This window comes from Equus przewalskii, chromosome 4, assembly GCF_037783145.1.
Source record: "Equus przewalskii isolate Varuska chromosome 4, EquPr2, whole genome shotgun sequence".
NCBI lineage: Eukaryota > Metazoa > Chordata > Mammalia > Perissodactyla > Equidae > Equus > Equus przewalskii.
Window position 1 is genome coordinate 38,226,256 of NC_091834.1, and position 27,513 is coordinate 38,253,768.

General features: G+C 36.4%; 1 protein-coding gene across 19 annotated transcripts in view; it reads right to left on the bottom strand.

The window, feature by feature from the left end:
* SGCE (sarcoglycan epsilon) overlaps window positions 1-27,513 on the bottom strand; it is a 67,007-nt gene that overhangs the window by 12,144 nt on the left and 27,350 nt on the right. For 11 of the 19 annotated variants that reach the window (XM_008524252.2, XM_008524251.2, XM_008524249.2 and 8 more), the window contains 7 exons: window positions 25,649-25,806; window positions 20,065-20,137; window positions 15,638-15,836; window positions 5,780-5,942; window positions 2,790-3,001; window positions 1,842-1,868; window positions 918-1,106 (listed from right to left, as the gene is read on the bottom strand). In XM_008524252.2, the coding sequence (XP_008522474.1) occupies window positions 918-1,106; window positions 1,842-1,868; window positions 2,790-3,001; window positions 5,780-5,942; window positions 15,638-15,836; window positions 20,065-20,137; window positions 25,649-25,806 (1,021 nt within the window). The remainder of the gene's footprint in view (window positions 1-917; window positions 1,107-1,841; window positions 1,869-2,789; window positions 3,002-5,779; window positions 5,943-15,637; window positions 15,837-20,064; window positions 20,138-25,648; window positions 25,807-27,513) is intronic. The other 8 variants (XM_008524253.2, XM_070617514.1, XM_070617511.1 and 5 more) reach the window with 1 other exon arrangement.

The window sequence follows — 27,513 nt, forward strand, 5'->3', positions numbered from 1 at the left end:
ATCAGTAAGAGGTGACTTTTATATCATATCCTAAGGATTCTGTCTGGGGGGGGAGGGGTTGGATTTTTCTGTATATCCATTCTATTTATAAAAATAAAGTGAAAAATAAGGAGATCTCAAAAACAAACTTGTGGCTTCTTTGGTGAAACTGAATTTAACCCATTTTAAGGTATGGTTGAAAAAGAAAAAAAGAGCCATGTTCTAAAAATAAATGACAGCTTTACCTACGATTGCTTTATATGAAAACTGAGCTTCTAGGCATATAACTTTGGTTCTTAAGAGCAACTGGGCAATTTCCCCAACTCCTCTCCCCCAGGTTTACCCCTTACAAAGGCCTCCTCCAGGCTTTCTGACCACAGCCCTTCCAGCACTACAGAGAAGGTTTGCACTAATAAATTGTGTTTATAGCCAAAATTCAAACTATTCATTTTGATATACAAGCAGATCACAAAAAACAACCTAAAAACCTTTTACCCTGAGGCAAAAAATGTAGATCAAATAGATCTGCGGTAATAACATTAAAAAAATAGGTTAACAGAACCAATAATTCTAATAATAGCTCTAAAAAATAATCAATTTGTCATGCTTTAGGATATGCTACTCTTTTCCCAATTAACTCATCAGTGAGCAAACATATGTTAGTTCAATGTCAATTTCTTAAATATTAAGGTGAATGTTATCTTGTTGGGATTAGTGAAGGGAAAAAAAGCATTTCCTGAAAATAATTCTATTTATTTGAGTCAGCACAGCGAGGATGGGATCTACATTATCAATGTTCTTTTGGTATTTTTCTCTTCCAATTATAAACAAACAAAGAAACAAACAGAAGCAACAACAATGAAAAGCTCTGGTCTTTAGAGACAATAAGTAGATCTATTCATGCATGTTCATAATGAGGGTTCCAAGTGGATACTTACTGCTGCGTTTGCATCAAAGGCATATTAGTGCTTTCATAACTGTCTGCGTGGAGGGGACGGATGAGTTCCCCCGTCACAGGGTGAAACACAGGAAGCGTTGACAGGGGCCACGCTATCTCTCTATTCTTGGACATGTCACGAAGTTCTTTGGTAGATTTCTGAATAGCACTATGATGGACCAGTTGGATGCTAGGTCAAAAAGAAATAAAACAACATATATTTAAAATCATATATTAGCCCAAAGGGTCATCAATTTGAAAAAGTTATGAAATATTTTTTCCTTTTAAAATAAGAAGATATTATTGCACTTTGGGAATTCTACAAGTTACTCTAGAAAGAGATACATTTCATATACCTTTAACATAGCAAAATTGAAAATTATAAACTAATTTTTAAATAAACGTGTCACTCATTAAACTAAGCTATAAAGCTTTGTGTTAATATTACAGCCCTAAGTAAGAAACTAGCATTTTATTTAATCTCTACAATTAAGATAAAACTACCATAGCTTTTATATTGTTGCTTCTGATGGGGCATTTATAAATACTCACAGAAGTTTCATTTTATGGTAGGTTATTACTGTAGATTCAGGAAAACGTGTATGAAAGGTCTTTTCGTCTGTTCTCTGGTTTATAGAAATGCAGATTGGGAAATCACATAATATAAATGGCAAGTTAATATTCTGAATCTGAAATATTTTAGGTTTAATTTTATCTACATAATCTTAGTTTTCAAACCCTTTTTATTTTTAGTTTCTACCCCTCCTAAATATCTCTATTTAGAAAGCAGCTTTCACATTGATGAAAGAAACTATGAAAGATGACGAATGGGGGGAAAAAAGCATGACACACATGTATGGAGCATGATGGGCAACTGAAAAGTGAAAAGAATGATAAAGAAAATAACAGGAAAGAAGACACTTACTCTGGTGTTTGCATGTTTCTCTTTTCCCTAGAAACAAAACAAAATTTATGAATTAAATAATAGCATTGATATTTGGAACATTAAGACTATATGCTCATGGGATCTTGCATGATGTGGAAATGCTGACATTGTTACTATTAAATGCAACCAGGCAGCATTTGCCACCAAGTTTATGACATTATTTGGATGAGTGCACGTACAGAGATGGAATACTGATGAGAAAGACACAGAAAAATGAAAAAAAATGGAGATTAAGAATTAAGCTCTTAGAAATAAATTCTATGACATAATGAAATCAGGCTACATGTATAAATGGAAGAATTTGTTACTTGCTGCTTTATTAATTTTTTATCCTTTGTTTTGTTACCCTGACTTCCAGATAATCTCAGGAGATTATTTTAATTGACATAGACGTCCTGAAAGTACTAACTATTCATGAAGTGAAGACTCATTACTCAAACTATACTCTTCTTCTCATTAATTTACTGCTGTTTTTATAGATATATTTTAAACATTTAGATTGTTACCCTGTTTGACAGCCAAACAATGTCAAGAAGAATTTTGACCATCACTTCTGATCAAACTATTTATTTATTTAAAGTGCAATTACCATGTCAATAGATCCCGAGGTCTCTACTCATACAAGACGGCGTGCATAACCAAAATATTTAGCCTCAATTATTCTTGGACTGTTTTGCCAGCATGAATTTACATCTAGCCTTAATAATTTTTGAATAAAGTAATTATATCCCCTAATTTGATTTACTAGACTCAAAACTACTTTAATTCATTTTAAAGGAATAAAGTACTGTAGTTTGACTTGAACACAATTTCAGTTCATTTATAAAGTGCTTTATGAACTAAATGGAACTTGGCTTTTAATGAAATCTTATACGTTGTTATCTTAGTAGGCTCTATAATTTTTCATTAGTGCTTTAAAGTACTCACACTCCTTCCCGTCGGCAGCACATAATATAAGCAAGTATTAGAAAAAGGACCAATGCTACTGCCGAGGGCACAGCCAGTGTAATTAGGAAATCCGTGTAATAGTCTCTGCTTTTCAAAGAATCAGAAGGGGGTTTGTACTCGCCACCATCAGGCAAAATCCCCTCTCCACGAATCACTTCCTGATAGGTGGACACTTGCTTTGTTTTATCAACCTGATGCAAAAGAAGACAATTACACATCAAATCAACAGCTGCAAACATTATAAAAGTTTAAGATCTAGACATAGCAAAACAATCTTTGACAAATTTCTCAAAAGCAATCTTTTCTAATTAGTTTATCATCTTGAACTTGCAATTATTTATGGGAACTATGAAGAAGTAATGAATAGAAGTAATAAATTAAAGGGTTTATGTTGGCCTGCTTTCTATGAACTTCCCACAACAGATATGCATTGGACATGTCTAAATACATAAATATGCGTGTGTGTGTGTGTGTGCAGTTGTTCTTTTCCAGTTTCCTTCCTCCAAAGCAGAAGTCCTTCACACTACTGTGTAAATTTCTTGTTTCCTAGTGACAAACCTCTAGTGCAGATGTTAACAGTGAACTGGCTGATAACCAGGTGTGGGGGTGTGGTTTCTAAGGTTAGTAAAACAGAAAAGGGAAAAAAATTTTTTCTTTAAATGATTATAACCTTGATCTTTCTACCATCTAGCTGACAGAAGTAGTTTTCAGGGAAGATAGTCTAAGGAACTACTGTAACCCATCCAAGGCTATAGTTTCACTAAATTCTATCCTAAGATCAGCAAGCCCTGACCTTCTAGTGGTTAAGCTTCAACACTCTCATCATCACAGCCAAGGTTCCTTTCCTGCTCAAGGAAGCACACCACCCCTGTCGGTTGTCATACTGTCACAGCTGCCTGTTGCTGTGATGCTGAAAGCTATGCTACCAGTATTTCAAATACCAGCAGGGTCACCTACGGCAGACAGATCTCAGTGGAGCTTCCAGACTAAGACAGACTAGGAAGAAGGACCTGGCCACCCACTTCTGGAAAAAGATTGGCCATGAAAACCCTATGAATAGCAGTGGAGCATTGTCTGATACAGAGCCAGAGGTGAGAGTATGGCACAAGAAGACCCAGCAGGGTTCTGCGCTGCTGTACACGGGGTCACTAGGAGTCTACGACACTAACAACAACAATCTCAGGATCAAAAAATGCACAACACTCGCACTATATTAATTTACATCCACATTAACTGAACGGCTTTCACAGAGTTGCATTTAATTACGCTAAGGTTTTACTTAAAGGACACCACAAAAATAGCAATGTGAAATCTGTTACTATATTTGCTCCCCCTACAAAAAATGGCTAGGAAGAATTATTTGTGGCATTTCTCAGAATCTTCTCCCAAAATACTCTACTTGAAGAATTTTGTGAACAATACAGTGCTAGTAAAAACTTAATTTTCTCCCAAGGAATGGATTCTCTGCTCCCTTTACGAATGAGAACTAAATAACTGATGAATTTCCTCTTTTAATCCTGGACATTAGGAAGCTTGTAGTCAAACTTGACGTTAAACTTACTTTTTTGTAAAGTTTAGGTCCTGATTTTCCATTTCTTTTATATTTTATTGTTTTTATGCTTATTTTTTGACCCTTTTATTTAAGCCTCCTGAAATCTTCTGTGGTAAGATGAGACATATAAATAATAAAAAATGAAAATCCCAACCTTTCCATTTATCAAGTCTTACCACAAAAACCAAAATCTTCAAAGCATAAGCCATTTTTAAACCTTTAGAAATTAGATAATATCCCTAAACATAAACACTTTACAGCACCAGCACAAGTAGAACGGCAGTGTCGGGCCCACCGTCTACTGACCAGGGTCAGAAGCAGTCGCTGAAGTTCTCACGGCAGCCACTCAGGCTCTCGCAGCCTTGCACAATTTGCACCATGACTGAAATACTGAGCTTTGCAAATTCAACATTTATCTATAATACACATAAACCCCAGCATCTTAACAATTTTACTTCATTTGAGAAGGCAAAAAAGGAGAACTATTTTCCCAAGACACAAGCGACATGGAAAGAGGAGCCCAGGGCCAGGGGCCACAGGTGCTAAGAGCTGCAACGTGAGCAGCATGTTCTCCCGCACTGGATCCAGGAAAGCTGCCTGCAGCTGGTTAGCGAAGACATGAAGTGACAGTTGTGTTTATGTGTCAATAACTTTGTTCAAATGTCAACTTTAAACTTAGATCTAATTCACTCACCACCAATCATCGAGAGTTGACAGAAGTTAAATCTAAAGGTCACAAGTAAACCAACTTTCCTATCTTACAGAAAGCTGGACCAAAAACTATAATATAAATTTCATATAAAATATTATATATATCTCTTACATATATATGAAACCTTACCCACATTTTCCTAAGTCTTTTAGCACAGTAACTAAAAAGTGGTTTAGAAAGAAATATTTATTATTTATGGGACTGTGGGTGAGATTCTAAATTTCCTCAGTAGGAATTGTTTCTTATCCCTTGAACTTTTCATACAATTTGAGTTTCCAAGACACTGAATCATAGAGCAATATTGCTTTATTTTCAGATTTATTATTGTACTCCAGTCTCTCCTTCCAAAGTAGGGTGGCAGAAGCATATTTGAGACTTTCTTCACATGTCACACTGACTCCATACTCTATCCCTACTTAGCAGCCACCTGGATGTCCAGGGGGGCCATCTGGACCACCTGTCAAGCTAATCCGGCCCCAGCAACTAATCAAGGCTAGACTGAGTACAAAAGTGGAGATACTCTTTCCTAAATGGATGCACTGTCAATGAGCTTGCCAAATCCTTAAAGTCGAGGGAAGTCAACTGCAGTTAATAAAGTAAACCCAGGATTTGTTCCTAAAAGCAATTCAGGTTTTAGTCAATTGTTATCTCCAGCCACATCACTTCTAATTATATCTGCAAAAACAAAATAAAATAAAAACTCACCAATGAAATTTTGCACCAGTCAATGTAAAATTGAGTACGAAATTTTTTATCACATGTTATTACAGGTTCCATTTCTTGACTGCATCTCAATTGATTCTGAGGATTTTCAACTTCTCGTAAACAAGACGAAAATGGGACATCAGCACCAACCATGACGTAAACGCTGCAAAAATGTGAAACTCAGGTTATCCTTTAAGAAAATTGGAAATACTGAAAAACAATCTACCCTGAAAGCAGGATTTATCCTTTTGAATTGAGGGATTATCTAGAATCATCCCTAAGGTTGAGGCATGGGCTTTCAAAACAGTGATTTATGTAGGGACTTCCTTTCATTTTTTTCCTTTATTCAACCAATATTTACTGAGTGCTTTGGTGCAACTGATACTCGCAATTCTACGTTAATTTCTAAAAGCTTTTTCCATCCTATTTATTTTAATTCAAAACAAACAGGTCTCATACTCTGATTACTATGTTTGGTAGATTACTTACCTTTAAAAATTATTCTTAAATTGTTTAGAAAAATAACGCTATCACTAAAATAATAAATAAATAATTATTGGTAATAAATCTTCACTTGATTTCATTTTAATAAGATAGTGAAATTACGTCCCTGGAGGTATGGAGCGTTAGACAGACTGAGCTATTCTACCCAAAGTTCTGTCAGCTTTTCTACTGCACACATTCTTACTGTTAGGTCTCTCATTACACGGTCTCTCAATTTTTATCTAAGAAGTTAATAGAAGAGAAAAGCTATTGTTTAGTAAACACAATCTAGGCAAACAAAACCTTTTTTTTGGTATCGCTGCAATTAGAAGGAAAGAACTCTACTTAATTGGCTAATAAGAGTTTTTTTTTTTTTTGCTTTTTCTCCCCAAATCCCCCCAGTACATAGTTGTATATTTTAGTTGTGGGTCTTTCTAGTTGTGGCATGTGGGATGCTGCCTCAACATGGCCTGATGAGTGGTGCCATGTCCACACCTAGGATCCGAACCGGTGAAACCCTGGGCCACTGAAGCGGAGCGTGTGAACTTAACCACTCAGCCACGGGCCTGCCCCACTAATAAGAGATTAACAATAAAAAAGAAGATAGAGATAATAGCATTTAAATCATCTTGGAGCAGCTTGAGAAGATGAGAATCTCATACGCCTTTCAAAAGAAGAGAGAGAACCAGGAAATTACTCTAAATATTATTTCTTTTCCTAATGACAATGCTATAGCTACTCACAAAATGAAATAAACCTATCAAAATTCCAGCTGTCTTCTTTGCAGAAATTGACAAACTAATCCTAAAATTTATATGGAAATTCAAGGGATCCAAAACAGCCACACACACACACACACACACAAATTCTTGAAAAAGAAAAACAAAGTTGGAAGACTCACAGCTACCAACTTCAAAACTTACTACAAAGCAACAGTAATCAAGACAGAGGGTATACACCCCTGAGTATCCACGGGGGACTAGTTCCAGGACCCCCATGGTTACCAAAATCCATGGATGCTCAAGTCTGTTACATAGAATGGCATGGTACAAGGAATACAGTTGGCTTTTCATATCCATAGGTTTTACATCCATGGATACAACTCAATTAAATTCCTCCCTATCTGTGAAATTTCCATCTGCAGTTGGTTGAATTTGCAAAACTCATGGATACAGAGGGGTGACTGCACTAGAATAAGAATAGACATGTAGATCAATGGAATAGAATTCAGAGTCCAGAAATAAACTCTTACATTTAGTAAACTGACTTTTGTCACAGGTGCCAACACAATTCAATGGGAGAAAGAATAGACTCCACAATAAATGGTACCGTTGGATATCCACAGGCAAAAGAATGAAGCTGGACCCCATATAAAAGATAACTTAAAACAGATCAAAGCCTTACATGTAAGAGCTAAAACTATTAAACTCTGAGAAGAAAACAGGCATAAATTTTCCTGACCTTGGCTTAGGCAATGGTTTCTTAGATATGATACCAAAAGTTCCAGCAATAACAGAAAAAAATAGATAATTGCATGTTATCAAAATTAAAAACCTTGTGCTTCAAAGGACACCATCAAGAAAGTGAAAAGGCAATCCACAGAATGGGAGAAAATATTTGAAGTCATAAATCTAATAAGGGACTTGTAACTACAATATATAAAGGACTTTTACAACTCAACAACAAAAAGACAAACAATCCAATTTAAAAATGGCAAAGGATCTGAATCGACATTTCTCCAAAGAAGATATCCAAATGCCTAATAAGTGCATGAAAAGATGCTCAACATCATTAGCCATCAGCAAAACAAATCAAAACCACAACAAGATACTACTTCACACCCACAAGGATGGCTATAATAAAAAAGACAGATAATAGGAAGTGCTGACAGGGATGTGGAGTAACTGCTACTCTCCTACTCTGCTCGTGGGAATGTAAAATGGTGCAACTGTTTTGGAAAACAGTTTGTCAGTTCCTCAAAAGGTTAAATAGAGTTACCATATGACCCCGCAATTCCACTCCTAAGTATATACCCTAAGAGAAACGAAAATATATGTCTATACAAAAATTTGTGCATGAATGTTCATAGCAACATTACTCACAGTAGTCAAAAAGTGGAAACAATCCAAATGCTCATCAACTGATGAATGGATAAAAGGTGAAATATACATACAATAGAATATTACTCAGCCATAAAAAGGAACGAACTACCAATACATCTACAACATGAATGAACCTTGAAAACGAAGTGAAAGAAGCCAGTCACAAAAGACCACATATTATATGATTCCATTCATATGAAATGTCCAGAATAGGAAAATTTATAGAGACAGCAAATAAATAGTGACTGCCTAGGACTAAGGGTGGTGGTGGCGGTAAGTGACTACTAATGGGTATAGGAGGAGGGTGCTGGGATGACGAAAATGTTCTAAAATTGATTGTGGTAATGATTGCACAAGATTGTGAATAAACTAAAATCCTTTGAGTTATACAACTTAAATAGGAGAACTGTATGGTATGTGAATTATATCTCAATAAAGCTGTTATTTTTAAAAATGAAATGAAATAAAAGTGAAGCACAAAGATTAAAAGAAATGTCCGTGTAAGTACGAGGTCACAACCTGAGTTGACAACTGTGTCCTGGAGCATGATTACACAAACTCATTTGGTTGCTCTTTATGTCAAATTTATATTTGGACTTAGGATTCATTTGAAAGAATATTTAAAAAAAAAACCTCTGGTGCCTTTGGGAGACGGACAGTATATAACAGACTGAAATTAAAGATCAAATGGAATATTAAAAATTCAAACAAAAGCAGATGCGACAAACCACTGGTATTTAGATAATCAGTTAATATAAATATAGTCCATTTAAAGCAAGTGGTTACTTTTAAGCGTCACATAAAGTCAATTTCTATCCCCTTATTAACTGCCTACCCAAGACCATATTTTTCCTTGATAACTGTGAAATACATTTGTAAACAGAGAAACAAAATGAGTATTTCTTACAACTGTTAACAGTCCTCTTGCTTTAACATGTCATTGATTTGCAATTATAATTAGTAAGATTTCAAATTAATTCACTTCAAGTTAACATAAATGGGCATAAGCATAAGAGTTTTTAGTACTTTGAAATGTTTTTTTTTCTTGAATTATAAAAGTAATATAAAAACATTACATGAAACTTGGGATATAAAAACAGAATTAATTTATATTACCAAGATAACTATTTTCATTTTCCAATGTACCTTGTAGAATATTTTTCAAATGCATATATTTTAACCTAATTGCAATCATCTCTAAAATATAACTTTGTGTCCTTTTTCATTTAACGCGTCATAAGCATTTTCCATATTGTACAGTCTTTGTAATTGTAGTCTTATAGCAATGTAATTTTTAAGTGTACACGATTTATTCAGCCATTATTTCAGAGTTGGACATGTAAGTTGTTTCCAATTTTTTGATGTTATAAATAATATTGCAAAGACTATCTCTGTGCATATTCTTTAGTTACTATCTTAAAAGAGATGCCTAGAAGTGGAAACATTTTTATGACAGTTGACACATCCTGCCAAATTACTTTCATCGCTACTTGGATGATCCATAAGCTTCACAAACTTAATATGCTCCAAACTGAGCTCATCATCACCCCACCCCACCTCCACCTGTTCCTCCTCTATCTTCTTCTCTCTCGGTGATTGGCACGGCCAGATGCTCAAGCACCATCATCTTTGACTTCTGTCCTTTTCCCCACATATTCAATCCACCACGGGTCTCTGACATTTACCCTGCAAGAACTCTCATACACACCTGTCCACTCTGTTCCATCCCACTGCTACAACCCTAGTCCTAGTCACCATCACTTTCCACAGGGAGTGATGCAACAGCCCCGGGTGTACACTCATTCTTTCTCACTGTCCTCAAGGAGCCTATGTGCTGAATGAATGAATGAATGAAAAGCATTATACCAGTTTAAAAACAAGCAATTGTATATTTCAAAGTTGCTAGGAGAGTATATCTTAAAAGTTCTCATCTCAAGAAAAAAAATTTATAACTATGTGAGGTGATGGATGTTAACTAAACTGATTATGGTAATTATTTTGCATATATACACATATCAAATCACTATATTGTGCACTTAAACTCATACAGTGTGATAGGTCAATTATATCTCAGTGAAACTGGGAAAATAAGTTAATAAATAAAACACAAACAGACTACAAACATGATGTTCAAGAGAAGCAGACACTGGATTTGCTTTGTAGGTCAAAAACGTGTATTTATTATTTCTTTTGTAGAGCCAGTGAGTTTCAATATGTTGGCTTTTTAAAAATAATTTTGTATGAGGCCATGTACAACAACAACAACTGTAGGCTCTACATGCTGAAATTACTTTTCATAATCCGTTGCTTTCCTTTTAGTTAGCTTTTTGAAACGCAGAAACTTAAAATATTTATTAAGTGAAATGAGGATGATCTTTACACCTTTATGACCTTAGCCACATGTTTTCGAACTTTCAAATGTGTGTAAACAGATTAGATGGGAGCGTATTATCAAGTACAAGACTCTCAAGCAATGTTAACAAAACATGGCACCTCAACCTTTCGGGAACTGGTGTGCACTGGACAGAACTTGCTACTTATGAAGGATTTGGTTATTCTAATCTGAGCAACTCAATTTCCCTTGAGGGAAAATATACTTACTGAAGCCTTTATGCACACAATGTGGAGAACCAAGGAACGGGTGAAAAATCTAAGTCAAAACGCTGCCTTGTTCAGCAAAAGCCAGATAAATGGATCCAATGATTGTATTATTTATCTAATTGTCCAAGTAATGAATGTATTTTACTCTTTACTTTGTGTATATAGAAGATAAAAGACAGTTTAGAAGAGGAGAATGTATCCATATATGTTACATGCTGCCTGGGAACTCCTGAGCTCTTAAAAGAAAACACACCATGATTCCTGCCTCTGTTCCCCACTCCACTTCTTTGTTCTGTGCATTCCTGCAATCAATCAATCAAAAAATAAAGTGAAAAATAAAGAATAAATAAAACTAAATAAAAGACAATACAGAATAAAAAACAAAGACTAAAGGACACTTCTGGACTCTAGTTTGACTGCTTGCTTAATCCTCTCCACTGGAGAAGGAATGAACCATCTTAGCAGGAGAACTGGCACACAAGGCTCGACCCTTCTGGGGTATTCTGGCGGGGGAGTGGAATCTCCTGCTTGCAGAGAGGAGGCATTTGGGTTCAGTTTATTCTTTCAACTGTGAGGTGGGCTTAGCAGGCCCACCTGATAAAATGAAAACTTTAAACCATTTTCTGCAAAGGTCTCTAATGCTTCAGGATAAAATCCAAACAAGTTTTCCTGGTGTCCAAGGCCTGACACGGTCTAGTCTAGCATCCTTGGTAAATATCACTTCTGGGTCCCTGTCCCCCATTTCCACATGAAGTAGGTTTCCAAACCCACCAGATTTTTGTCCTACCTAAGGGCTTTTGCCCAACTGTTCCTTCTCCCTAGAATCCCCCTTTCTCATTTTTTAGGCAGGCTAATTTGTACCTGTATTTTAAACTCAGATCAGGCTTCACCTCCTCCATGAACCCTTTCCAGGCAGGGACCTCAAGTGGGGAAGGAGCACTCTCTGTGACTACCTCAACTGCGGTACGTACAACACTGTTTTTTAATTATCTGATTACTTGCCTGGTCCTAACAGATTGTGAGCTTAGAATGTATTTTTTAAATCACTGTACCCTAGAGACTAATACACTATTCCCCCCTAAAAAAAATACTTAACAAATGCTCAATTATGAAAGAAAAAAATGAACCTATGTGTAGAACTTAGAAGAACAGATAGTAGACATATAGCTGTGTGGATTTCATTTATTTATATTTATTTTTATACTTATAAAAATGGACTTACATAGGCCTCCAATTTTTACCTTATCAAAGGCTTTTTTAAGAAGTTCCTATCTCATATCACCATCATTCCATAAAAAGATATTTGCACCAAAAATATAGGAGGCACATTATTTAAGAATAAAAGGTAATATTGTAAATCATCAAACATGAGGACAAATACAGCAGAGCACTATAGACTGGCCCAGGATCATGACCTTGTGTCAGAGCAGGATTTGGGAGCCACTGACTTACATTCTCCTCCTCAACTGTAACTTCTCACTGAGGCCTTTATAGGGCAAAAGCAGACAATTAATTAGAGGGAGTACTCTGTAGACAGTCTAGAGAATAAACTAGGATTCTCTGTTGCCCACTGAGGCTAGAGCCACACGCTTTGGTAACCAGAGGAAATAGTGGTAGCTTTGACAATCTCTTATAAAAAGTGAGTATATTCTTTAATCCTCACACCCCATCATTCCCTTCATAGCTACCATTTACACCACATCACTCACCCTGGGTTGGCAGTTATGCCATGCCTAGAATGAAATATGAACCTGCTCCTCTTTCCACCAGCTTTATCCCAGGCTAAATGCATCCATGAGTCCCTAGCCTCTGGCTCAGTGTCAGGAGCAAAAGCAGCACCAAGACCACACCCTGAGAGAGCACGGCTGCCCTGGGGCTATGGGGCTGGCAAGGGAAAGGGAATCTTTTCAGGAGGCTCAGCCTTCCTTTGCAGGAGCTTACTTACTTTGATGTAAATCTTTATAATTGTTTTCTGTCAGATTTAGGAGAAGTTTGATAGCTGTCAGCGAGTTTTGCAGGATCTTTAAAAAATGCACATCACGAAGGATGAGGAGCTGGGATGCCGCCGGAGGGGGGGGGCGGGGGGGGTTCTGGATGACTGACATTTAATGGCACTTTGGGCTGTGGAAGGGCAGCAGGTGTACTCTGAGGGTCCACTACCGAGAGCCCCTCTTCGTCATCCGCTGTTTATCTGACTACATATACCAAATGGGGAAAATCTGCCGTTAGACTGTGGCTTCCATGAGTAAAAGGAAATAATGGAGTTATTTTTTTTTTAAATCAAACAATGAGACTTACGCTAAGTATTAAGCAGAACTCACTATTAGGTGCTTAATTAACACTTTGCAGTATAAGAATACACTTTTAAATAAAATTGCAGAAAAAGAAAGGGATGTAAGGGCTTTGCTACCTCTGACTCTCTCTCTTGATCTTTTCACTATTTCATTTTTTAAAGGGATATATAGCCCACATTATTTTCAAAAGAAAGTACGGAAGCAAAAAGTTTATTACGTGAATTAAGAATCATGATACACACCATTAAAAAGAAAGGAAGGCACAAGAGATGAGTTCAGCATTGGATTTATTTCTAAATTTAAGGCAACGGGGGTAAAAAAAATTATTTTTGTTACCAGGACATTGTATAACAACTAAAGAAAATAAGCAAAATAATCCCCAGGGACAAATTTTTCTTCTGGAATTATATTCAAGTAGGGTCTTATTTCATTGGTGCTCATAGAGGGACATTAGACTAATAGAGTTGGCAGTGGGTACAATTTACAGAAATGCTATTTTAAAAGACTTATCATATGAATACTTTGTAAAGGTTACAGCTTAACATTAAATTAAAACTCACGGGAAAGCATTTCAAGTTGGGAAGGGATCTGAGACAACAAGGTCCAAATACATGCCACGGGACTGACTCTCAAAGAGCTGACAGCACATGCCGCCATCTGGCAGGTGTTGTGGGTCGGTCAGCTAATGACTGAATTCTCTAACAAGCACTCGTAGGACAAAAATTCTGTTCTTATTTTAGCGTCACATGCTCAGGCCCAGCCCTAGTCTCAAAGATTCAGAATCTCTAGTAGAAATCAGAGGCCAGGAAACTATCTATATTTTTAATAAAGCTCTAGCGGCAATTCTCAGGCTAGCATAGTTGGAAGCACTGTTTTAGGTCAGAGTTTGGTTTATAGACTTATTTAGTTCTATTTAGTTGTTTCTAAAAGTGCCTCCATGGGTAGGGCCTGCGCTACTGGTTAGAGGAGGGGTGACCCCCAAAAGAAAGCACAGCTATGGGAAACTACCAATGCCTGGTTTCAAGCTGCTTCCCCTAGCATCTGTTGGTCACTGTTTTAACAATTATCGTGGAACACGTTACTTTAAGAAACTGCTGAAAAGACTCCATATTTGGAGAACATTTTCAGGGAAGATACCCCTGTTCATCTCTTTCCACGGTGCGAGTTTAATTACTCAGTGGGCAGGAGAACCATGGTGCAACTCTGAGGTGAAAAGTTAAGCTCTAGAATTACGTCTTCATATAGAAAGCCAACCAACAGATAGACAGAGATGAAGCAACTGTTTTCCTCAAAGCTCTTCTACGTGTGCTTGACCGGCTTCAAAATCCGTCACTGTAACAAACGAGGTGCAGTTTATTTCTGGAATTTGTAAGTTGGACTTTCCAGCTGACTGCTTATCCCTTATCCCCCTCTGCCTCCTCCCTCATACTTCATCGATGTCTATTTGTGATCTTTTCCCTTATTTCCAACAAACTTCTCCTTTAAAGCTGCTCTTCAATTTAATTCTTCTTAATCCAGGTATTCTAGTTAATTCCAGACATCATCCGTATAAAAACGTTACCAGGAACATGGACAAAGAAGGAGTTGGAAAGGGATATGCTGCACGAAATGTGATTTACTCCATATCTCATACATTTGTAGGACTGCTTAAAAAAAAGGCAGCTCTGCCTCAACCTACACATTCGAAATTAAAGATCCAAGTTTGATTCAACATTGACCTTCGGTCCTTTCAATTCACTCAGGCATAAGGAGTGTCTCTTAACCTCTACGAGGGTGTAAGTCTTGTATGTAAGGCTTGAGAACAGGCAAATCCCTTTCAAATGCATTGTCTTGTTTCATCATAACAACGTGGCGAGAGGGTGTAATCCCCAGTGGGGCAAGAGAGGAAGCTGAGGCACAGAGGAGTGCAGCATTTTGCCCAATGTCACACAGCTTGTGAATGACAAGGCCAGGCTTTAGGAATGGGTTTCAAATCCACCCCAGCCATCAGTCACCGACACATGGTGGAAAGAATGTTAAAGGCGAAGAAATAGTTTCCTAGAATAAAGTTACAGCAGTCCGACTGTCTTTCTGCAGCTGATAACTGGGGCATCAATTTCCTTTGAAATTCAGGGCCCTAAATAATCAGCTTCTCTATGGAAGGTACGAGAGACTTAGTGCTATAATTTATGATGCTGATCCTGATCTACAATTAGATTTCACAGGACCTGGAACATCAGATATAAAGAACCATTAACGTAAACTCTTTGCCAATATAGAAAATTGCTAGTGTTTTCACGTCTTTACAATATTCGGCCATCTTCCATCTATAACAAGTTTGATAAGATCACCATATTTAAAAATCCGTATTTAATGCAATGAGATAAAGGTCTGCTTACCCCTCCTTCATGTCATTAATCGGAAGCGGAACCCTGCCGCCCCTGTCTAGGGCCGACGTGATGTTTATGGCGTTCAGACGCTCTGGCTGCCACACGTTTTTCACGGCCCCGAGAAAGTCTCCAAGAACCTCGCTGGCCAACATTTCTTCTACATTCATATTCTTAATGAAGAATTCTGCTTGATACGGTAACGGGAAGTCTAATTTTGGTGAAAAAGGGTATGCATATCTTTAATGAAGTAATCTTTTGAAAGGGAAACAGAAGAACAATTCGAGATTTGTTGATTTCCGTCACAATCCTGGCTTTGGGGAACGATATTAACACTGACTTTAAAGGCTTTCTGTATAACAGAGGACATATCTAAAAACATAACATACATTTGACACAGAATTTTATCTACAATGTAATCAAATCCGGGGGACAGTAGGGCAATTTATGATAGGATTCAGCCAAAAAAGAAAAAAAGTGTCAAATGTGCCTTCAACTTGCCAGTGACCTGCCAGCTTTCTCGCCCTGCCAAAGCGCCCAGGCAGAAGGAGCATTTCCAGATCTCTACATGAGTAACAATAATATTTTGCATTTTCAGTGTTTTAAAATTGACAGATCTTTTACAAACACATCCTCTCACTGGATCACTACAACCCTAGGTAGTGCTAGTCCCATTTGAACAGAGGAGGGAGTCAGGCACAGAGCAACATCTTTTTCCAAAGAGAGAAGACATTCCAGAATATCTGCACTTGCTTGTGGGTTATTTATATATAATTCAAAATACTGTATTTTTAATTTGCAGTATTACTGATCTTTTTGGAGCATGCTAAAACATTACTTTTTACTAAAATAAATATTAATTATACTTTCAATAAGAATTCTGAAATCATACAAGTTTACTCTTTTGACCACTCCATAATTAAGCATTCTAGAGAAATTATATTTAAATTTCTCGTGAAATTCCATATCTCGCATTGTCAGAGATTTAGTCAGCTTTTTCCTTCCCCAATGTCTCAATATTTCCCTCTAAAGGTTTCAAAGTTAATATTTTAAACCAACTCAATATCCAGTTCAGACTCTCAATATAAGAAACTCCAAAGAAGTATAATTTATTTCAGTTTCTCAAATCCCACTCTCGAATTACAAACCATCATCTCCTATATTCTGTTTGTTCTAATAAGACAAAGAATAGCATTCTTTTTGTTCAATAATATTTCTGTAATAATAAAGGCGACTTTTTTTGAATACTTACTATGGGGCAGGCCAAGCTAAGAGACAGAGGTGAACTATCATATTAATACTCACGACCAGAGAGTGTGAGGTACCTGTAAGCGTCTCCATGCTCTCAGAAGGGCAAGTGGATCTTTAGAGCAGACTAGGAATTTACCATCATTTCAACTTACCTCACATGATTTTTATCTAAGCTAAAGGAGATGACTGTGTGTATACAGTGCTTACCAGAGCTCCCAGCATAGGGTAAGAACTTATAAAATATTAAATTTTAGCAATTATTATAAAATATGAAGAAGCTGATTACCTGAATTCTTCCCTTCAAAGGACAAGAAAATGTTTCTGGGACTACACATAGATTTAAAGTCCCCAGCAGTGATTACACTATGTACATCCTCTGATTTATTTCATTAAAACTCACATATCTGTGAAGTATTTCACTCATTTAATAAACAATAAAAATTATACAGTAAATAACTGAAATCTTCATGACCCCGTTTCTTATAAAGCCTCTTTAATATTAAAGTACGTTTGATGACAGAGGTGAAGTCAGGGAAAGATTGTGGCTTAGAGAGTTTTCTAGAGCGTGGTGTCTCTTCCTTAAGATTAAGTTTTTCAAGGCTCTAATCACAGGGGTTCTTTACTCATCTCCTACACTGTCATTTATTCTGCTTGTGATTTTGTTACATTTGTTTGACGTATGGCCCATCTGCAATCTTCTAAGATATGATGTATTTATTCTCTTTTATGTAGATAAGTTTCCTGTTTTATACAGATACACTTTCTGTTTTATACAGATAAACAGTAGCTTAATCATGCGACATCTTTCCCCATACCAAGAAATAGTCATGTAGAAATAATTACGAAGAACAGTTTCTTGGCAATAAATAGTATTTATAAATAATACCAAATATAGTTTTTGAGTATGCTAGAAGTCTATTAATTTCATTCAGTGTTTTTACATCCACTTTTCTAAAAAAGTACGTAAAACTTTTTTCTTATTATCCATGCCACTTTTTGGAGAACTATTATTTGGCTTCTCCTAACGCACGTGACCCTGTTTCACGGCTCCTGTCTGAGACCTGCCGCCGCCACGCCCTCTGAGGCTCTGGGCTGGGCAGCTGCCTGCCGTCTACTTGGCCAAGTGCTGCTGCCAGGCCTCCCAGAGATGAGTCACAGTAGCTTTCTAACTTTGGGGAAATCCCATGCCTGCTATATTTGGACATCACAGAGGCCAAGGGAACAGTAGGCCAACAGCTTGGTGGCAGGCCTCTGCAGCCCTGAATCCAATTCAGAGAATCACTCTGTGTACTCTCCTTGAGCTCCATGCTGTGTGATTCCACATGACTAATTTCCCATTAGGTCTCTCAGAGCAGGAGGCAGCTGGGCAGGCAGTTGTACTAAGCGTGATTATCCTGATATTGGACTCTCGTTACTTCTTTTCCTAACCTTCCTGGGAGAAATGGCATGTGGGAGGGCTATGCTCAAAGATGTACATCCCAGTGCCCATATACATTCCATCTAGACCAGGAAGGAGAAACAGATGCCATTTGGTTCACTGGTTTTCATAGTTTTGGGCAACTGAACCCTGTGTAAAAGGCAGCAGGGCAGCTCTGCCTGAAGTAAGTGTAGAGGCTTCCAAAACCCATCTGGTCTCCCTCCCTCACCAACACACCTTCCAAACCCCTGATTTAGATAAACAGCCCCTAGAGCCAATTTTCAATCCTACAGCTGTCTAGCAGTCTTCCTTTAGTATTTGCCTGAACGCGGTCCCCACATGTCAACAACATTTATTAGGATGCCTGTGTACTCCGTGTCCACAGGTCTGAGACCAGACTTGAGAATGAGGGAGTTCAAACTCTAGACTAGGCTGTCTTTGGAGTTTGTAGAGACTGTCATAGCTCACACAGAGTTTCTGAGTCCCTCTGAGAGCAGAACAGTGAGGTTAGTGGTTCAAGCCCACTGTAATGTAACTATATAACTATACTAATGAATTCCCAAGGAGACAGGGAACTTTGCAATTATTCTGCTCATTAAGGATATTCCAATTCTATAGGGACAGCTTAGAGTGGATGCAAGCATCCAATTACAATTGGAGTCCAGAACAAAAGTCTCCGTGATCCAAACATGAATGCCTGCTAGAAGCCCTTGCGGAGTGCACAAGTGGGCGGGGAGTCCTCTGTCGGGGCCCAGAGAACTGATACTCGGAACACCTGGGAAAAAATTCATGTAAAGGCTTCAAAATCTTCTAGTAATCTCCCCAATTATGTATTAAGTTATCAATTCTACAGAGACTGCTTTCTTTCGTACAGTATAAAGGCAATTTTTAACCCAGCCTTTACTGAATTATCATGAATTTCAAATTAGTAGGTTCTGACAAAATGTTTTGTGTTTGCTCATTTGTTTTTAATTGTACTAGGAAATAGAAGTAAGAATTCCCCTATACAGGATGCACAATTGTTTTACTGTTTTCAGGGGGAAAAATGCTGTATCAATTCTTCTCCCATTACCCTCACAAGTGATATCTAGTATAGAGAGGAGAACCCCATGCTTTATAAATTTTAACTACAAAGTTTTTAGTGGTATGTATTTTTCCCAATAAAATACCAAAATAGAGTCAGCATATTTGAGAGTGTAATTATTGGAATATTTCCTGTGTCCCTAACCTTCCAAACCCCTGGGGATCACTTACAGTCTGAGCATATGTAACTCAAACTGCTGACGGGCTCTAGCAATTACAGATACGTGATTAGGTCTTTAGGAAGGAGTCTGTGACTCAAATTACAGTTTATTTTGTCCATCAACAACTCTTTATATTCACATACAACTGGACTACCACCTATGATAAGTTTTAAAGTAAAATAATAAAACTAGCTAATAATTACTGATTGTACACACTGTGTTCAGCCCTGCCTTAAGCACACTTCAAGCCTTAACTCATGGAACCCTTACCCCACACTTATGAGAGAAATGCTATTGTTAGTCCCATTTTACAGATGTTGAAACCAAGGCCTGGAGAAATAAGTGGCCTATCTGTTTGGCTCTCTATCCAGAGCTCTTTAGCACCATAATACATCACGATATTTTACAACAAACTAAATATTGCTTAGTTTTCTTTTCTGCATTTTACTATTTCATAAGTTATATTAGGTATGCAGTACCTTCTTGTAAATAAGGAAATAATTAGCAACACATTTTTCCATACCTACCTTCCGCTGACATTATATTAATTATCAAATTATGCCTTGCAGTCTCAAAGGTACGCCTATTGTAGGCAGTTATCTATCAGAAAAAGAAAATCATGTTAATGAAGTGAAATGCTATTTGGAAAACGAAATTCATTAAGGACAAAATAAAAACAAATTGTCATTCTTTCCCTTTTCATTATTTGTTTGTATACTTACAAAATATTCCTTCTCTGGGCTATAAGAACTCAGCTTTTAGCAATATTATGGGAAAACAAATAATTAGTCAGGTCTATTTAACATGCTACAACAAAAAGTTAAAATCAGAAAGACTCTTTTATAGAAGCCCATTAAGTGCTAGTAACAATGCAGATGCACTATTAGTAAATGGAGTAACCATTGTGAATGACTTACCAGTGTCATTCTAAGATTTCAAAAAAACCAAAACAATATTTGTATTTTTATATGGAGCTTAAGGATTATCCTGGAAAGTTCACTTTAAAACAAGCACATCTCAGTGGTGTTTGCGTTCAGAACTAAACTGCACACCAACCAGTCAAAAAGCATCATGAAAAACCCTTTGGAAACCATATCTCGCTTGCGACGGGAGTAAAGCTGAAGGATCACAGTCTGTGAAGCTTACGGCACACGTTCAAAAACACCAATCAATCCCTTTGCAGAGTCAACTATTAGTAAACATTTGCAGAGCCAATGAACTTACATCAAAGTCAACTCAGAAACAGCCACTGCCAACAACAAACAAAGCAAAGGCCAACAACAGGATATGGCTTCAAAACTCAAGGAATAATTAACTTTATAACAGATATTAAATCATTCAGACAGGTCAGCAATACCTCAAAAAAAAAACAAATGCTTGCGTAAAAGTCTTAGCATCCCGGCACTAACCTTCTGACCGTGACTGCGGCTGTAGGTGACACCGAGACAAAAGAGCACGACAAAACTGACTCCAACTAAAGAGAGACATCTGGCACATTACAAATATCAAAGATTTTCACAGCATCACATGTGGGCTTTACATGAAATAAATTACACTCATCAGAAATAATATTTGAAAGAACAGTAAAAGTCAGAATTTTGGAATAAATAATTCCAAACCTTTAACAATATTCAAAGGTACATAGTCTGAAAAGCATATTATTCCACAAAGTTAGAAGAAATTCTTTCTCCACAATGTGTCAAATTTCTGTCGGATTTAATGACTTCCTTGCTGCTATCTGTTGGGACACATAATCAATTAGGTTCACACTGAACTCTAAGACTAGTCATTAAAATAAACTAGGAACGATTGCTCACAAAGGAGCAAGTGGAAAAAAAGGCAAAAAAGATTTGATTTGGGAATCTTCACGATTTAAAGTCTACTCTGCAAAAACCTTAATCACATTCTCAATGGAAAAAAGTATCAATCCTCTACTATTTATTATAATATCTCAAAACTAAAGCTCAGGAAGAAAGATTAGACATTTTTAAAGTAGTGGCAATATTTTTATGTCTAGCCTTCCCATAATTATCACAAGTTTCATTATTGTAAATTTCATAAAGTCTAATAAGCTTTTTTTTTTTTAAATCATAGGCTACTGAAGAGAATGAAGAACCTTTCATAAACCAGGATGAAGAATTTTATTATCTAAATTTATATTTAATGTTTAATTTAACAGCTATAACAGAATGCAGTCCCTCTATCACTTCTAATGAGATATTTAAATATTGTAATATCCTCAATCAAATTTTACTTATGATGATGTGAAACCCTTCACAGCAGAGAGGTATGCCTGTGTGTGTGCACGCTTTTTTGATCCCCTATTTCTAGAATAGTGGCTGATCTACTTTAGATGCTTAATAATTATCTCCTGAATAAATTCACCAGTGGATTTATATGATCAAATATTAGTTTAAGATATGCAAAACTCTTTTGACTATATTCATAGAATATTTTTAAATACTGTAAATATGTTACTACATATGGATGTAGGAATGAGTTACAGATTAATCACTGCTTGTGTTTGATAAAACATATGTTTAATTTTAAATGATGAAAATGTATAGCATGAACTGCATTACATGTCAGTAGTAAGGTATAAGAACACAATGAACCCCTGTGAGTCCAGGCTCAACACATGGGTTTCTCGCCTATCCTAGCCCCTTGCCTCTCTCCAACCGGAAGGAGACATCTGAATCTTGTGTTTGTCATCCCATTCATTTTAAATATAGTTTTATTATAAAGGCATATACTTAAATAAGTTTGCTTGTTTCTGAGCTTTACAAAAAACGGGAAACTGTATGCAGTCTTCTGGAATTTGTTTTTTTAATTCAACATTATGTTTAAAACATTTATCCACGTTGCTGAGCAAGCTTAACTTCAGTTTTGGTGTAAACATTCACTGTGTGAATACTCCACAATTTATCTTTTCTCTTGCTGATAGGCTTTTGGCTCTCTTGCTTTGTAGGTTCCCCACGTTTTGCTATACAAACATTGCCCAAGAAACATGACTGTACATGCCTCCCAGTGGACATTTCCAAGTATTTCTTTGGGTCTGTACCTAGAAGCGGGACTGCTGGATCACAGGGTACGGCAATACTCAGCTATGTGAAATATTCAGTACTGTTTTCTGAGGTGGGTATGCCAGTTCCCATACCCACCTGCAATGAATTTTTCTGAGAGTAAAATTCTCACTGTGGTCTTAATTTCAATATTCCTCATTACTGATGAGAGTAAGCTTCTTTATTTAATTGGCATTTATGTCTCCTCTTCTGTGAAATGTCTGTTCATGTCTTTTTCTTACTGAATTGTAGGAGTCCTTTTTTATATTTTAGATACTCACCAATAGTCAGCTATATATATTTAAAATATCTTCTTCCAGTTTGTGGGTTGTCTTATTTTCCCCATGGTTTCTTTTGATGAATAGAAATTCACAAATTTAATGTAGTAAAATTCACCAATATTTCCTTTTAAATAAAAATATTTAGGTATTATTTAAGAAATCCTTCCCTACCCTAAACTCAGAAAGATATTCTTCTCCATTTTCATATAATAGTTTAAAATTTTGCTTTTCATGTTTAAATCCTTAATCTATCTAAACTTAAGTTTTGCGTTTCCCGTGAAGAATCCAATTTTACGTTTGCCATATGGCTAACCCATTGTCTGAGCACCCTTTAACAGACATCCTTTTTCCCAGTGATCTGTGGCATCATCTCTTCAGACATATATCATTATTCCTTATGTGGATGGATCTGTTCCTGAGCTCTCCTATTCATTGGTTAATCTGTCTATCCCTGTATCAATACATCCTTATGATAATTAATACAGATTTATAATAAATCTTGATAACTGGAAGGGAAAGAATCCTTTCCCCTTTTTTTCTTATTTAGGAGTGTCTTGATTATTCTTGGCCATTATCTTCTTTACAAATTTCAGAATTAGTTGCTAAGTTTCATGAAAAAAACTATTGCAATTTTTATTGGAATTGCATTGAATCTATAGACCAATCAGGGGAAAAGTGACACCCTCACGATTTTGAGACTTCCTATTGCTGAATGGACTATCTTTTCATTTATACAGGTATTCTTTACTATCAATGAAGTTTCATAATTTTCACCATACAGATGTTGCATATCTTCTGTTAGATTTATTCCAAGCACCTTATAATTTCTGGTATTGAAAAACAGTATCTTTTAAAAACATGGATTTTCTCAATACTTGTTACTGATGTAGAGAAATACAACTAAATTTTTTATATTGCTCCCATAGCTTACTGCTGGGCTTTCTTAAGATTTTAATAATCTATAGACTCTTTATATCATTGACTATTCCATTTCTTCCTTTCAAATACTTATAGATTTAATTTTTCTTTCTTTACTGCACTGGCTGGGATTTCTTATATATTGTATAATAGATGTGTTAGAGGGAGTCATCCTTGTTTTGTTCCTGATTTCAAACGGAATTCCTCTAGTGTTTTCCATTACAAAAAGGATGTTTGCTATTATTTTTGGTAAGTAACCAATCAGGCTAAGGAAGTACACTTCTATTCCTAGTTTGCTAAGAGTTATTTTTTTCTTATCAAGAATAGGTGTTGAATTTTATTAAATGCTCTTTCTCTGCCTCAATCAAGGTGATATGCTGTTTTTCTCTTTTAATCTAGTAATGTGGTAAATTACATTTATATATTTCTTTCATAACTTTACTGAATATTTTTTAAAACTATTTTGACAATAACTCAAAATTAACTGTCTTATATCTACATATATTTCTATCTTATATCTACACTGTCTTAAGGAAGTAGATTTACAGCTAGAAATCATCAAAAAATCATGTTAATACAAACTTTAATTCAAATGAAGGAACACCTTCTTCTCCCGGCCAACGTGGAAGCTCATACCCACAGCCCAAGATTAGAACTTCAGAGAAAAACTCAAAGCATGTAATCCCCCGAGAATGTGTGCCAGTTAGGAAACATGCCACCTAGACCTGGGCAAGCTCTTGGCACTTCTACTAGCAGTTCCTCTGCTGCTGTCCTGGTCACTACCAGTAAATCCTTATGGAATTGAACAGTTAAATTAGAACCTAAGATCCTGGAGGCATCAGGGCCTAAAAGTATAGGATTACTCTCCTGTCATTAATTGCCATTATAATCCTGATTTTGCTAGGTATAGTAAACAGTGAAACACTTTTAGCTTTTATATCCATTCATTTTTTAAAAACTATTAATTCTCATTAAAGGTTCAATGTCATCATTGTTTTTGTTATTGTTTTAATTTCTAATATTTTCCAGGTATGATGCTAGGTAGTGGTGAAAATCCGATGAATTCTAACACCATCATCACTTCCAAAATAAAAGTCCAACATATCAGCATGGCTTACAGAGCCCTCAAAGATCTGCCCCTACCAACATCGGCCCCTCCATTCCCATCATTCTTCCTCTGGAGTATATCCTACCCTCCAGCCAAACTTGTAAATTCTCTAAGACCATGTGGTTTGCTTTATACCTCCAAGATTTTGATGCGCTGTTTCTTCTAACTAAGAGAGCCTTCCTTCTTCTTTGTGAATTTCTACTTACCCTCTTACACGACTATGCATCAAACAGCACCTTCTTATTTTAACAGTTATGTCAGTGTTGGCTAGGTATGAGTTTCCATTCCAGTGCTTCAATCTCTGGACTGTAAGACATGGCGGGGCTCACCTGTCGTTCATCTTTCTGTCACCAGCGCCTATCATAAGACTTAGCACATGCTAGGGGCTCATAAGATGTCTGCTTAAGGACCGTATTTCAATGAACATGAAATTTGTAATTAAAATATGGAGCAAATAAGTGTCTTAAGTTTCTATTTATTTTCTTAAATAGGATTCATACTAACCTATTTCTTTTAAATGTCTTCTAATTTTCTCACTAATTTAGACTGCCCTTTTTTATGTAAAAACTGAAACAAAAATCTTTGTAGACGAACAGACAGGAATGGTACATTTCCAAATGTTATCTAGTGTGTTTCCATGCATAAAATATTGAAAACCACTTCCATGTAATTTTAATTTCAATATTTGAAACTCAAATTACAAAAAAAACAAAAACAATTTTGCTCTTTCTAAGTAAATTACCTCAATGATTGTTGGTTTCCCCACATTTTCAGCTGTTGGAGACCCATACAGGACTCCATCACTATATGGTGTCCTTTGGATATATCGAAGCCATCCAGGTCGGTCTGGGTAACCCATTAAATTTGTGTTAAATGTTATGGGATCATTACTAATTTCACCTAGATAAGAAACACAGAATTAAGATATAAAACAGTTTTTTTCACACATGTTGCTTTGGTAGTTTCAATCAAAATATTTCTGTCTAAAACTTTTTTCTTACATTTGTTGCAAACTAAATACATACCAAAAAAAAAAAAAAAGCCATCTGGAAATTTAGATTAGCGTCTCACGTAAAGAAAAAGCCCTTTTGGTTGTTTAGTTTGTCTAGAAATCTGATGCAACGAAGAAAGCAGATTCATACAAAACTTTTGGAAATTTCTTTTCTTTTTTTGCAGTGGGGGTCACATTGAAGTGGGAAAGTTCTGCCAATGAGAGCTATGTTCTGGGAAAATCTCTAATCATGTTGACGTATTCATTCCTCTACAAAGCCTTCCTTTCATGAATCTTTGAACACTATCAACTAATCTTAAGGGATATCTCAAACTTATAAAAGTACCATCAAAACAAAAATAATGTAATTTTATTTATTTCTTTTTTTGAGGAAGATTAGCCCTGAGCTAACTACTGCCAATCCTCCTCTTTTTGCTGAGGAAGTCTGGCCCTGAGCTAACATCGGTGCCCATCTCCCTCTACTTTATATGTGGGACGCCTACCACAGCATGGCTTTTGCCAAGTGGTGCCACGTCTGCACCCGGGATCTGAACCAGTGAACCCCGGGCCGCTGAGAAGTGGAACATGCACGCTTAACCACTGTGCCCCCGGGCTGGCCCCCCAAAAATAATGTAATTTTAAAACAAACAAAAAAAATAATGTAATTTTAAAACACTGAAGGATGAGTTGAAAAAGCTGTTAGAAATCCAAAAGAACTGTAATAATGACATTTATTATTAGTAAACAATAACAACAGCGTCATTTGTTAGCATGGGCCTGGTCCTGTTTCCTGGCTTCTGTAGGCACCATTTCATCTGATGTTCAAACATACCTATAAAAGTAGTACTATCATTAGCCCTAATTTTATTGATGGAATGTGAAATTTTCCACGTTAAGTAACTTCTCCATGGTCATACTAAGTGGTGAAACTAGAATTTAAACTTGGTTGACTCCAGAAACTATCTTAATTGTTTTCTTCTAAATGTTGGAGCTGTTTGCAAACATAAAATGCAACATAAAAAGACATTTTTTAAATAACTGATGAAAACACTACCTTTTTTTCTTGAATGCTGGTGAGAATACATTTAACTATATTTTATGAGTCTTCTCAGGTATGCTATTCATCATAGAATCTATAAAAATATTATATTAATTCTAATACTATAATTTTCAGAAAATTAATTTTTGTTACTTAAGAGTTATAATAATATTTTTTCTTGCTATTCTTTCTATATCTTTATTAATTGGATGGCATTGGCGACAATCCAACATAACATAATTTAAACCAACAGTGAATTAAATAACATTTCATAATTGCTATTACTTTGAATAAAAAATTAATCTCCAGGGGCCGGCCCAGTGGCACTGTGGTTAAGTTCGCACGTTCTGCTGCTCGGCAGCCCGGGGTTCACCGGTTCGGATCCTGGGTAAGGACACGGTACCGCTTGGCAAAAGCCATGCTGTGGTAGGTGTCCCACATATAAAAGTAGAGGAAGACGGGCACGGATGTTAGCTCAGGGCCAGGCTTCCTCAGCAAAAAGCGGAGGACTAGCAGTAGTTAGCTCAGGGCTAATCTTCCTCGGAAAAAAAAAAAATTAATCTCCATTATATTATTA